We start from the raw sequence: 11,059 nt of genomic DNA, 5'->3' as shown, positions 1-11,059 counted from the left end.
ATTAGGGAAAAAGTTTAAGTGAAAGTGAAAAGTGCCACACCCAAACAACCCCCCACTTTCTGATTGGCTGTTGGATCTGTGACGTCACTTGGACACTCTATTAGGTACACCGCCATTTTCAGGTGTACCTAATCACAGGCCACTTCATTAGGGAAAAATCATGGTCAAAAGTTAACAAAAAGTGAAAAGTGCCACACCCAAACAACCCCCCACTTTCTGATTGGCTGTTGGATCTGTGACGTCACACTGACACAGGTGTACCTAATTACTTCATTAGGGAAAAAGTTTAAGTGAAAGTGAAAAGTGCCACACCCAAACAACCCCCCACTTTCTGATTGGCTGTTGGATCTGTGACGTCACTTGGACACTCTATTAGGTACACCGCCATTTTCAGGTGTACCTAATCACAGGCCACTTCATTAGGGAAAAATCATGGTCAAAAGTTAACAAAAAGTGAAAAGTGCCACACCCAAACAACCCCCCACTTTCTGATTGGCTGTTGGATCTGTGACGTCACTTGGACACTCTATTAGGTACACCGCCATTTTCAGGTGTACCTAATCACAGGCCACTTCATTAGGGAAAAATCATGGTCAAAAGTTAACAAAAAGTGAAAAGTGCCACACCCAAACAACCCCCCACTTTCTGATTGGCTGTTGGATCTGTGACGTCACACTGACACAGGTGTACCTAATTACTTCATTAGGGAAAAAGTTTAAGTGAAAGTGAAAAGTGCCACACCCAAACAACCCCCCACTTTCTGATTGGCTGTTGGATCTGTGACGTCACTTGGACACTCTATTAGGTACACCGCCATTTTCAGGTGTACCTAATCACAGGCCACTTCATTAGGGAAAAATCATGGTCAAAAGTTAACAAAAAGTGAAAAGTGCCACACCCAAACAACCCCCCACTTTCTGATTGGCTGTTGGATCTGTGACGTCACACTGACACAGGTGTACCTAATTACTTCATTAGGGAAAAAGTTTAAGTGAAAGTGAAAAGTGCCACACCCAAACAACCCCCCACTTTCTGATTGGCTGTTGGATCTGTGACGTCACTTGGACACTCTATTAGGTACACCGCCATTTTCAGGTGTACCTAATCACAGGCCACTTCATTAGGGAAAAATCATGGTCAAAAGTTAACAAAAAGTGAAAAGTGCCACACCCAAACAACCCCCCACTTTCTGATTGGCTGTTGGATCTGTGACGTCACTTGGACACTCTATTAGGTACACCGCCATTTTCAGGTGTACCTAATCACAGGCCACTTCATTAGGGAAAAATCATGGTCAAAAGTTAACAAAAAGTGAAAAGTGCCACACCCAAACAACCCCCCACTTTCTGATTGGCTGTTGGATCTGTGACGTCACACTGACACAGGTGTACCTAATTACTTCATTAGGGAAAAAGTTTAAGTGAAAGTGAAAAGTGCCACACCCAAACAACCCCCCACTTTCTGATTGGCTGTTGGATCTGTGACGTCACTTGGACACTCTATTAGGTACACCGCCATTTTCAGGTGTACCTAATCACAGGCCACTTCATTAGGGAAAAATCATGGTCAAAAGTTAACAAAAAGTGAAAAGTGCCACACCCAAACAACCCCCCACTTTCTGATTGGCTGTTGGATCTGTGACGTCACACTGACACAGGTGTACCTAATTACTTCATTAGGGAAAAAGTTTAAGTGAAAGTGAAAAGTGCCACACCCAAACAACCCCCCACTTTCTGATTGGCTGTTGGATCTGTGACGTCACTTGGACACTCTATTAGGTACACCGCCATTTTCAGGTGTACCTAATCACAGGCCACTTCATTAGGGAAAAATCATGGTCAAAAGTTAACAAAAAGTGAAAAGTGCCACACCCAAACAACCCCCCACTTTCTGATTGGCTGTTGGATCTGTGACGTCACTTGGACACTCTATTAGGTACACCGCCATTTTCAGGTGTACCTAATCACAGGCCACTTCATTAGGGAAAAATCATGGTCAAAAGTTAACAAAAAGTGAAAAGTGCCACACCCAAACAACGCCCCACTTTCTGATTGGCTGTTGGATCTGTGACGTCACACTGACACAGGTGTACCTAATTACTTCATTAGGGAAAAAGTTTAAGTGAAAGTGAAAAGTGCCACACCCAAACAACCCCCCACTTTCTGATTGGCTGTTGGATCTGTGACGTCACTTGGACACTCTATTAGGTACACCGCCATTTTCAGGTGTACCTAATCACAGGCCACTTCATTAGGGAAAAATCATGGTCAAAAGTTAACAAAAAGTGAAAAGTGCCACACCCAAACAACCCCCCACTTTCTGATTGGCTGTTGGATCTGTGACGTCACACTGACACAGGTGTACCTAATTACTTCATTAGGGAAAAAGTTTAAGTGAAAGTGAAAAGTGCCACACCCAAACAACCCCCCACTTTCTGATTGGCTGTTGGATCTGTGACGTCACTTGGACACTCTATTAGGTACACCGCCATTTTCAGGTGTACCTAATCACAGGCCACTTCATTAGGGAAAAATCATGGTCAAAAGTTAACAAAAAGTGAAAAGTGCCACACCCAAACAACCCCCCACTTTCTGATTGGCTGTTGGATCTGTGACGTCACTTGGACACTCTATTAGGTACACCGCCATTTTCAGGTGTACCTAATCACAGGCCACTTCATTAGGGAAAAATCATGGTCAAAAGTTAACAAAAAGTGAAAAGTGCCACACCCAAACAACCCCCCACTTTCTGATTGGCTGTTGGATCTGTGACGTCACACTGACACAGGTGTACCTAATTACTTCATTAGGGAAAAAGTTTAAGTGAAAGTGAAAAGTGCCACACCCAAACAACCCCCCACTTTCTGATTGGCTGTTGGATCTGTGACGTCACTTGGACACTCTATTAGGTACACCGCCATTTTCAGGTGTACCTAATCACAGGCCACTTCATTAGGGAAAAATCATGGTCAAAAGTTAACAAAAAGTGAAAAGTGCCACACCCAAAACCCCCCACTTTCTGATTGGCTGTTGGATCTGTGACGTCACACTGACACAGGTGTACCTAATTACTTCATTAGGGAAAAAGTTTAAGTGAAAGTGAAAAGTGCCACACCCAAACAACCCCCCACTTTCTGATTGGCTGTTGGATCTGTGACGTCACTTGGACACTCTATTAGGTACACCGCCATTTTCAGGTGTACCTAATCACAGGCCACTTCATTAGGGAAAAATCATGGTCAAAAGTTAACAAAAAGTGAAAAGTGCCACACCCAAACAACCCCCCACTTTCTGATTGGCTGTTGGATCTGTGACGTCACTTGGACACTCTATTAGGTACACCGCCATTTTCAGGTGTACCTAATCACAGGCCACTTCATTAGGGAAAAATCATGGTCAAAAGTTAACAAAAAGTGAAAAGTGCCACACCCAAACAACCCCCCACTTTCTGATTGGCTGTTGGATCTGTGACGTCACACTGACACAGGTGTACCTAATTACTTCATTAGGGAAAAAGTTTAAGTGAAAGTGAAAAGTGCCACACCCAAACAACCCCCCACTTTCTGATTGGCTGTTGGATCTGTGACGTCACTTGGACACTCTATTAGGTACACCGCCATTTTCAGGTGTACCTAATCACAGGCCACTTCATTAGGGAAAAATCATGGTCAAAAGTTAACAAAAAGTGAAAAGTGCCACACCCAAACAACCCCCCACTTTCTGATTGGCTGTTGGATCTGTGACGTCACTTGGACACTCTATTAGGTACACCGCCATTTTCAGGTGTACCTAATCACAGGCCACTTCATTAGGGAAAAATTATGGTCAAAATTTAAATGAAAGTGAAAAGTGCCACACCCAAACAACCCCCCACTTTCTGATTGGCTGGTTGATCTGTGACGTCACACTGACACAGGTGTACCTAATTACTTCATTAGGGAAAAAGTTTAAGTGAAAGTGAAAAGTGCCACACCCGCCCTCACCCCCACTTTCTGATTGGCTGGTTAATCTGTGACGTCACTTGGACACTCTATTAGGTACACCGCCATTTTCAGGTGTACCTAATCACAGGCCACTTCATTAGGGAAAAATGATGGTCAAAATTTAAATGAAAGTGAAAAGTGCCACACCCAAACAACCCCCCACTTTCTGATTGGCTGGTTGATCTGTGACGTCACACTGACACAGGTGTACCTAATTACTTCATTAGGGAAAAAGTTTAAGTGAAAGTGAAAAGTGCCACACCCAAACAACCCCCCACTTTCTGATTGGCTGGTTGATCTGTGACGTCACATGTACACAGGTGTATCTAATTACAGGTAATTAGGGAAAAAGTTTAAGTGAAAGTGAAAAGTGCCACACCCGCCCTCACCCCCACTTTCTGATTGGCTGTTTGATCTGTGACGTCACTAGGACACTCTATTAGGTACACCGCCATTTTCAAGTGTACCTAATCACAGGCCACTTCATTAGGGAAAAATCATGGTCAAAATTTAAATGAAAGTGAAAAGTGCCACACCCAAACAACCCCCCACTTTCTGATTGGCTGTTTGATCTGTGACGTCATTTGGACACTCTATTAGGTACACCACCATTCAAGAGTTTCATGTTCGTTGGCGAAGATTCACGAGGGAGTGCGTTGCTGCTATGCCAGCCGACACACGTTATGCCGACATTGATGTTTTAATTTTGTTTTTGTTGGATTGTAGTTGATGGTGTTATTATACCATGGTGTTTGTGTTTGAATGAAAGGTTGAAAAAAAGTTATTAAACTTAAGGAAGGAATAAAACACCAGACAAGTTTTAACATACATGTTTATTATAATAATAATAATAATAATAATAATAATAATAATAATAAAAGTACATTTCAAACCAGCAATCTAATGTGAAATTGCAGTAGCTATATTGGACAACAATAATTAGCAATATGCATAGACGTTATTTAAAAACTACAATGAGTGTTATAAAATAAAGATGACCCAAAGAGAAGCATCCCTTCATGCAATAAAGTTAGCCGTTAGTTTGGACCAAACGTGCATAAAAGAAGTTAGTGCTGCTTTCTTTCCTTGGCAAATCGTAAATCATAGTTCACGCCAGGAGGGAGACTCAACACGTTCACTGACTGATCCGTTGATGCACGGGAAGGAAGGCAGTTCACCCATTGGAAACGCCAACGGGAAAGTCAGGATTCGTTCCCTCGCTGATCCGTTCTCGCGATGACCTGGATATGCAAATCACTCACTCACTGACTCGTTCACTCACAGATCCATTCGGTTGGTGAACGGTTAATGCCATTCACGACTCGTTCGTGAACGTGAACTTACGTCATTTTCTTCTTCGGCGAGGTGACACCAGCGTCAATGAAGCTGCTTGAAGTCATATGAACTGAAAAAGAACGGATCGCTTTAGAAAGAGATTTGATCACTGAAAAGATCCGTTCCTTTGAACGAATCGTTCACTCACGAGCCAACACGAGGCGGCAGTTTCTCCGGGCCGCTGAATGACGGACACTACGCTCGCCTACCTACCGCTCACTAATGGTTGAACTTTAACTCGTTTGGAACCCCCCGCCCACTATTCAACACCTACCACCGACGCCTTGGCCACTTTCTCGGTTAAAATAAGTCTCATCCTTGGGGCGTCTTCGCAACTGAGTGTTGACGACTTGACACGACGTCGAGTCAAATGAAGTTTGAGCGCTCCACGGCTTGCGTTCTCAACATTGCTGGTGAGTCTATTGCAACTTTTAATCACTTATTTAAAATAAAATAAAAAAAACAGCTTCAAGGTTACTTTTGCATTCCATGCGTGCTCTAGGTGTGGGTCGCGGACAAGCACCATGACGGGCGACGCTCTGGCGCGCACGGGTTTTGCGTGGATCATGCAGATGGTGGGCCGGGCTCGGGGGGGATCTTTGGCCCCCGGAGGGAGCTCCCACTCTGGATGTTGGAGGGTAAGCGCTGCCGTCGGTTTCACTGCAAGAACAATGGTGAACCAACGGCGAGATGTTGCTTCTTGATAAACGTGGGCGCGTTCGGATATAAACTCCAAGCGCGCACTGTTCCGTCCCGACCGTTCGGGTTCCCCTGGGAACTATTTCTGGCTGCATTTGTGATATTGTACTGGTGCAGCAAAGTGACACGATTAGAAAGAAATGAATATCTAACTGAACCCTAACCACTTGTTTTAAAAACTCGAGTTAACTAGTGCAGATGAATGATTTTTTGAAAGCAGTTGTGGGTAAAAGTTTCCTTGTTATCGCAGTGTGCTTCATCACCGCTAGAGGGCACTAAAAAGAGTTCTGTACCTTTTTAAATGAGCAATATTTTTTCGTTTAAGGACACGTTGAGAATAAAGCAGAAAATCCGTGGCTACTCCTCCTTTGCCGGTGGGCTGAATAATGGAGGTGAGACCCATAGAACCGTTACCAAGCGGGCCAGGTGGCCTTTGGTTTGCGCCCCCAGAAGGATGCTCACTCAGGACAACTCATCTGTCGGGAGGCTGTCAGAGGAGGACATGGACAGAGCGAGGGCCTCCAAAAGTGCTCACCTCAAGCCCTACAAGCAAGTGGTAAGCATAGATTTTTCATTTTTTTCCAGTACATTTCTCAGCATATTGTTGAAGTTCTCCTTTGCATTTCAGCTCTGTAAGAATGCACGGGAGAGGAAAGTGCCCATTACTCGGATTGGACGTCTGATGAGTTTTGGAAGTATGTCCTGTTGAAACTCTTGTATTGCACGGCATTGATGGGAGGCATTTACTAGCTAAGTTTGTTTGAGGGAAATATGTAAAATGTTAAATTTTTAAAAAGTGTGTCAGTTTTTATTAACTATAATAACCTTGGTCTTTGAATGAATGCATGCATGCATGCATGATTGAAGAGATGCTTGTCTAGTGCTTACACCAAAAGGCCAGTAGAGGGCAACATTTCACCGTTTATTTTCTCAGGCCTGGCTGTGGGACTTAGTTTTGGTGCAATTGCTGAAGCGGCCAAGAAGAAGTTCAATCTTCAACAACAAGGTAGCAAAACGACGAGTTTAATTTGTGTGTAAATAGAATAAAATAGGTTTTTTTTTTGTTGCCTGCAGCCAATAAAAAGTCTATCCTGGACTCCAACACTTTCCTGTCTGAAGCAAACGCTGAGAGAATCGTGCGGACGCTGTGCAAAGTTCGAGGGGCTGCCCTCAAATTAGGACAGATGCTGAGTATTCAAGGTGAGCCATTGAATACATCACGACAGGAAGAGTCTTTTAATGACTTTCTCCACTCCTTCTAGACGACGCTTTCATCAACCCTGAGCTGGCCAAAATCTTTGAACGGGTTCGACAGAGCGCTGACTTCATGCCTACCAAACAGATGATGGTAAAGTTTCCAGTTGGAGAAGTGGGGATTTTGTGGGACGTTTGTGACACTGTTGTCGCATGCAGAAGGTGATCAGCAGCGACCTGGGCCTGGACTGGCGGGAGAAGTTGGAATACTTTGAGGAGAAGCCGTTTGCCGCCGCCTCCATCGGTCAAGTGCACTTGGCCAAGCTAAAAGACGGCAGAGATGTCGCCATGAAGGTTCAGGTATTATAAAGCTTTTAACGCTATTTGAAACCACTTTAATTTTCTTTTGTGTTTTTTTTTTTTTTTAAATCAGGAACATTTAAGACTGAGTTAATTAATCTTATCTTTGTTTTTTTTACCCTTAAGTATCCTGGCGTGTCAAAGAGTATCAGCAGTGACGTGAACAACATTATGACGCTCCTGAGTTTAAGCAACGCGCTGCCTGAAGGTAAAAGAGTAGCTAACTTTTTTTTTTTCCTTTCCCCCTTATTTGAATAAAGTCAAAACAATGACATGTTTTCTTGGCAGGTCTGTTCCCTGAGCATATGATCCAGGTTATGAGCAGAGAGCTGGCCCTGGAATGTGATTACGTCAAAGAGGCCAAATGTTGCACAAAGTTCCAGTAAGTCATTTGTGACTTTTCACTCTTACGACACCACAGCCTCTCTCGTTACAAAGGCTTTTATTTCTAAATCACCAAGTATAGTAAGGTATTTTTTGGACCATGTATAGTAAGGTTAACAAAATGGTTAGGTTAATGTGAATACATTTTCTGGTGCACATCAGAGAGTTGCTAAAGGATCATCCCTTCTTCTACGTGCCCGACGTAATCTCCGAGCTGAGTGGCCAGCGTGTGCTCACCACCACACTGGTGAGCGGCTTCCCCCTAGACCGCGCCACTGACCTCCCGCAAGAACTCCGGAACGAGGTAAGTACGTGTGCTTGCCTGTCAGGCCAATTAAGGAAATACCAAGCGTGTACAAAGCATGTTCAAATTTTTTTTTCTTTTGCTGCTCTTGCAGATCTGTGAGCAAATCCTCAAATTGTGCCTGAGGGAGCTTTTTGAGTTCCGCTTCATGCAGACGGATCCCAACTGGTCCAACTTCTTTTATGACCCGCACAAGCAGAAGGTTTGCTTGACTTTGACAGGATTTCATCTCAGCTTGGGTCGGTTAGATTCTTGTCTAAACTTGTTGAAAAATGTCGACAGGTCGCGCTGTTGGATTTCGGCGCTACGCGGGAATTTGACAAAGGTTTCACAGACATCTATATTGAGGTGAACTGGCGTTATGCTACATCCTCGGGTTTATTTTCATCACTGAAAGAGGAAAACTATTTATCTCTTCTACTTTTGAAAATTAGATTATCAACGCAGCTGCACATCAAAATAGAGAAGAAGTCCTGCAGCGCTCTAGAGACATGAAGTTCCTCACCGGATTTGAATCTAAGGTAGCTTGCAAAAAAAAAAAATAATAATAATGGCCATTCATTGTTTTAACTATTATTATTCAAAAGGCGATGGAAAACGCTCACGTGGACGCCGTGATGATTCTGGGTGAGGCCTTCTCGTCGACTGACCCGTTTGACTTTGGCACCCAAAGCACCACGGAGCGCATCCACCGCCTCATCCCGGTGATGCTTCACGAACGCCTGGCGCCGCCGCCAGAGGAAACGTACTCGCTGCACCGCAAGATGGGCGGCTCTTTCCTGGTCTGCTCCAAACTCAAAGCCCGGGTGGCGTGCAGGGACATGTTTCGAGAGACCTACACGCGCTATTGGCAGGATGGACTGACTAACTGAGGAATTTTTGGCCCCGCCTCCATTTTGAAACACACCATTGATCGCCACCATGTGATACAGGACTAATGTGGTCTTAATGACTTCACGTATTTACAGCCTATTTTTGCAAATGGTGTCCCGATACATTAGTACTTAACATTAATAAAATGTCTGATTCGTTACGTTTGATTGATTGGTCAAATAACTGTGCCTAAAATATTTTTTCTACAAAGTAATCAGGAAAAAAAAGACAGGTAGTACACGATTAAAAAATGTGCACCTGCTATGTTGCGCAAGGTTCCACTTGGATCGTAATGGAGGTGAAGCAAAAATCGGAGCACAGGAGCTTTGTGGCTCTCTTGAGGATGACATGTGGATCGGCACCGTCCTCTGGAAGTACATGAACGCGTTTGGATCAGTATTTAAAAAAAAAAAAACAATTCTAATAACCCCAGAAAAAAAAAAAACATTCAGAGAAATATTTGAGATAAAAATAATTGAGGTACCTGCGGTGATGTGCACGCACAGCAAAGCGTGCGTCATGTCCAGACTCCACACGTGAAGGCGATGAAGCGACGACACGCCTCGCACGGCCAGCAAGGCGTCGTGCACGGAGGCCACGCTGATGCCAGGCGGAACGCCTGGAGGAGATCGATTCGGCAGCGTCCGTTATGACGCCTTGTGATGATGTCATAGCCCAGAGGCTTGTATTTACCATCCATCAGCACTCTGAAAACATCCCTGGCGGTGGGAAATGTGCTCCACATGACCACAAGGGAGAAGAGCAGCGTGCAGACGGGGTCGGCCACCTTACACTCCGGCTGCCGACAAATAAAACATTTTGAAGTTTTTTTTCTTCTTACACCATGATGTTGTGTTTTCCTGCAACTGACCCAGAAGTGGATGACGGCGGCCGCCAGCAGTACACCGACACTCTGGATCAGGTCTCCAACCGCATGGACGCAAGCGGCCTTCACGCTGGCGTTTCCGTGATGATGGCCGAGACTCCGCCGCTCCTCGTCCTTTTGTCGCCACCCGTCGGGCAAGGCGTGATTGTGGGTGTGAGAGACGCCCGACTGTTGCAGGATGAGCACCATGCTAAAGACAAGAGAAAAGCGTGAGATTGCGGAGAAGCGTGACCAGCGCAGCGGCGGACTCACAGGACGTTGACGGCCACGCCGCAGCCCGAAGTCAGCAGCATGATGTCAGTGTCGATGTCGTAGTCGCCGTCGGAGATCCTCCTAGCGGCCGACCACACCAACACGGCCGTCACCGCCCAGATGGACGACAGAGATACAAGCATGCCCACAATCTCTGTTGGGAACACAATTACAGTGAATAGAAAAAAAATAGCTTCATGCCGTGAAGCCACTCTGCCATAAAGACTAACCGGCTCGACGCCATCCAAAAGTGAAGGTGCGAGTGGGCGCGCGTCCCGAGATCCACAGAGAGAAGATACTCAGCGAGATGCTGCCGACGTCACTCAGGAGATGTGCGGCGTCTGTCATGATGGCCAGACTGTGTGAGGCGTACCCACCTGAGGACAGGACAGGACCGGATTAGGATCCAAAGCATAGAAAGGATAGGATGTGATGGTATTTTTCTCACCGAGTACCTCCGCGACCATGAAAACCAGGCTGATGACCAAGGCGACCATGAGTCTTTTCCCGGCTCGACGTCTCTCGCACCTCTCAGCTGAGTCCAACTCATCCCCGTCGCAGCAGGACCACTCCAAGTCTTCGCTGCTCTCCGAGTCCGACCTGAGACGAGACAAAGTAATCACGACAATGTTGAGCTCAAGAATTTTAAAGAATAAACAGACCAGGAAAGAGGCTCCAGCAGAAGTTGCTTGTCCGACTCGGCGGCCATGGAAGTGGGAAAACGGCAACCTGTTCCCAGTCGCGCTATCTGGCTGACTGAGGGAGGGGAGGGGTGGGGGAGATAATGCGA

General features: G+C 45.4%; 2 protein-coding genes across 4 annotated transcripts; one reads left to right on the top strand and one right to left on the bottom strand.

The window, feature by feature from the left end:
- Positions 1 to 4,868: 4,868 nt before the first annotated feature.
- Positions 4,869 to 11,030, bottom strand: LOC147045034 (proton-coupled zinc antiporter SLC30A2-like). Of its 3 annotated transcripts, XR_015068313.1 has the most exons (10): positions 10,932 to 11,030; positions 10,718 to 10,869; positions 10,500 to 10,646; positions 10,270 to 10,423; positions 10,003 to 10,207; positions 9,825 to 9,930; positions 9,616 to 9,750; positions 9,390 to 9,499; positions 5,327 to 5,387; positions 4,869 to 5,223 (listed from the first exon to the last, which is right to left on the bottom strand). XR_015068313.1 is itself a non-coding variant. In XM_085931608.1 (9 exons), the coding sequence occupies exons 1-8, from the start codon at positions 10,976 to 10,978 to the stop codon at positions 9,393 to 9,395; spliced, it is 1,053 nt and encodes a 350-aa protein (XP_085787734.1). In that variant the 5' UTR covers positions 10,979 to 11,030; the 3' UTR covers positions 6,337 to 7,534; positions 9,390 to 9,392. The 3 variants fall into 3 exon arrangements, 2 of the variants coding, with proteins under 2 accessions (XP_085787734.1, XP_085787733.1); XM_085931608.1 differs by lacking the exons at positions 4,869 to 5,223; positions 5,327 to 5,387 and adding an exon at positions 6,337 to 7,534; XM_085931607.1 differs by lacking the exons at positions 4,869 to 5,223; positions 5,327 to 5,387 and having other exon boundaries at positions 6,337 to 9,499.
- coq8ab (coenzyme Q8A, genome duplicate b) lies at positions 5,258 to 9,291 on the top strand. Its single transcript, XM_085931606.1, has 15 exons — positions 5,258 to 5,730; positions 5,820 to 5,955; positions 6,342 to 6,572; positions 6,645 to 6,711; positions 6,951 to 7,022; positions 7,091 to 7,216; positions 7,279 to 7,364; positions 7,430 to 7,570; positions 7,697 to 7,778; positions 7,859 to 7,952; positions 8,117 to 8,258; positions 8,353 to 8,460; positions 8,541 to 8,606; positions 8,693 to 8,779; positions 8,846 to 9,291. The coding sequence occupies exons 2-15, from the start codon at positions 5,842 to 5,844 to the stop codon at positions 9,128 to 9,130; spliced, it is 1,701 nt and encodes a 566-aa protein (XP_085787732.1). The 5' UTR covers positions 5,258 to 5,730; positions 5,820 to 5,841; the 3' UTR covers positions 9,131 to 9,291.
- Positions 11,031 to 11,059: the final 29 nt, after the last annotated feature.

This window comes from Syngnathus leptorhynchus, chromosome 15 (assembly GCF_054491065.1).
Source record: "Syngnathus leptorhynchus isolate UIUO chromosome 15, UIUO_Slep, whole genome shotgun sequence".
NCBI lineage: Eukaryota > Metazoa > Chordata > Actinopteri > Syngnathiformes > Syngnathidae > Syngnathus > Syngnathus leptorhynchus.
This window is presented reverse-complemented; position numbering and strand designations above follow the sequence as displayed.